Source organism: Sinocyclocheilus grahami, unplaced genomic scaffold (assembly GCF_001515645.1).
Source record: "Sinocyclocheilus grahami isolate Dianchi unplaced genomic scaffold, SAMN03320097.WGS_v1.1 scaffold29566.1, whole genome shotgun sequence".
Classification (NCBI taxonomy): domain Eukaryota; kingdom Metazoa; phylum Chordata; class Actinopteri; order Cypriniformes; family Cyprinidae; genus Sinocyclocheilus; species Sinocyclocheilus grahami.
In genome coordinates this window covers 1-1,360 of record NW_015520900.1, presented here as the reverse complement: position 1 = coordinate 1,360, position 1,360 = coordinate 1, and the positions used below count along the sequence as shown (strand labels likewise).

Sequence of the window (1,360 nt, the reverse complement as noted above, 5' to 3'; positions counted from 1 at the left end):
AAATTTGTCATTTTAAATCTCATAATTTAATTTTTTTGTTATCATTTTGACTTTAATCTCATAATATTAATATTTTGACATTTAATCATATAATTTTGAATTGTTAATCTCAGAATATTTCACTTTTTATTTCTGAATTATGATATTTTGTCATCATTTCGACTTTTTATCTCATAATTATGAGTATGTAATCATTTTGGCTTTCCCTCTCGTGATTATGACTTTTATGCCATAATTTTGTTATTTTTTTATCTCATAATTTTTTACTTTTTAAATGTCATAAATTTCATAATTTTTATTTTATAACTATGGTATTTTGTAATAACATGAACGTTTTATGTCATCATTTCAATTTAGTGGTCATAATTTTGACTTTTTACTGTTTTTTTTTTATTATGGTTTACAAAAACATGATTTTTTCCCCATACAGACCGCTCAGATAATCTCGGTTTCCTGCGTTCCAGATTTCGTTGCATCGTCTATCCGTTCCAGCGGAAGCTGACGCAGCGTCAGGCCATCATCACCATCGCCTTCATCTGGGCGCTGGCTGTGGGCATCATGTGTCCGTCCGCCGTCACGCTGACCGTCTCGCAGGACCTCCTGCACTTCATGGTGGACCGGGACAACGTCACGTACCCGCTGTACACCTGCTGGGAGGCCTGGCCCGACCAGAGCATGAGGAAGATCTACACCACCGTCCTCTTCTCGCACATCTACCTGGCTCCGGTCACGCTCATCGTCATCATGTACACGCGCATCGCCGTCAAGCTGGTCAAATCGCCCGCGTCTATCCGGGACGCGCACGCGGAGGACGAGAGCCGCCGGGTTTTCCGCAGGAAGCTGCGCGTGGTGAACATGCTGCTGATCGTGGCGCTGCTCTTCACCGTCTCCTGGCTGCCGCTCTGGATCCTCATGATGCTGACGGACTACGGCAATCTGTCGTCCGCTCAGCTGGATCTGGTGGCCGTCTACGTCTTCCCATTCGCTCACTGGCTGGCCTTCTTCAACAGCAGCGTCAACCCCATCGTGTACGGCTACTTCAACGAGAACTTCCGCCGTGGCTTTCAGGCGGCGTTTAAGATGGGCCTGTGTCTGGTGGACGAGCCGCTGCAGCCCAGACGCAACGACACGTGGAAACACAACCGCGTGTTTGCGGACAGAGACAGGCCGAACGCTCAGAGCAACGGCAGGAGAGAGTTCTGCAGCGGAGAGCAGAGAGACGAGCTGGTGCTGGAGGATCTGGACTGAAGGAGCGTCCTGCATTCATGCGCCGAGATGCTTACAAACCCTCACACAGGCTCCTGTGAAACAACTGCATACACACACACACTCACACACTCACACACACACACACACACAC

General features: G+C 47.2%; 1 protein-coding gene across 1 annotated transcript; it reads left to right on the top strand.

Annotated features, from left to right (window-relative positions):
• Positions 1-464: 464 nt before the first annotated feature.
• Positions 465-1,351, top strand: LOC107580285 (neuropeptide FF receptor 1-like; the record flags this gene model as incomplete). Its single annotated transcript, XM_016266007.1, has 1 exon — positions 465-1,351. A coding segment is annotated over one exon (784 nt), but the record flags the coding sequence as incomplete, so codon positions are not given.
• Between the last annotated feature and the right edge of the window lie 9 nt (positions 1,352-1,360).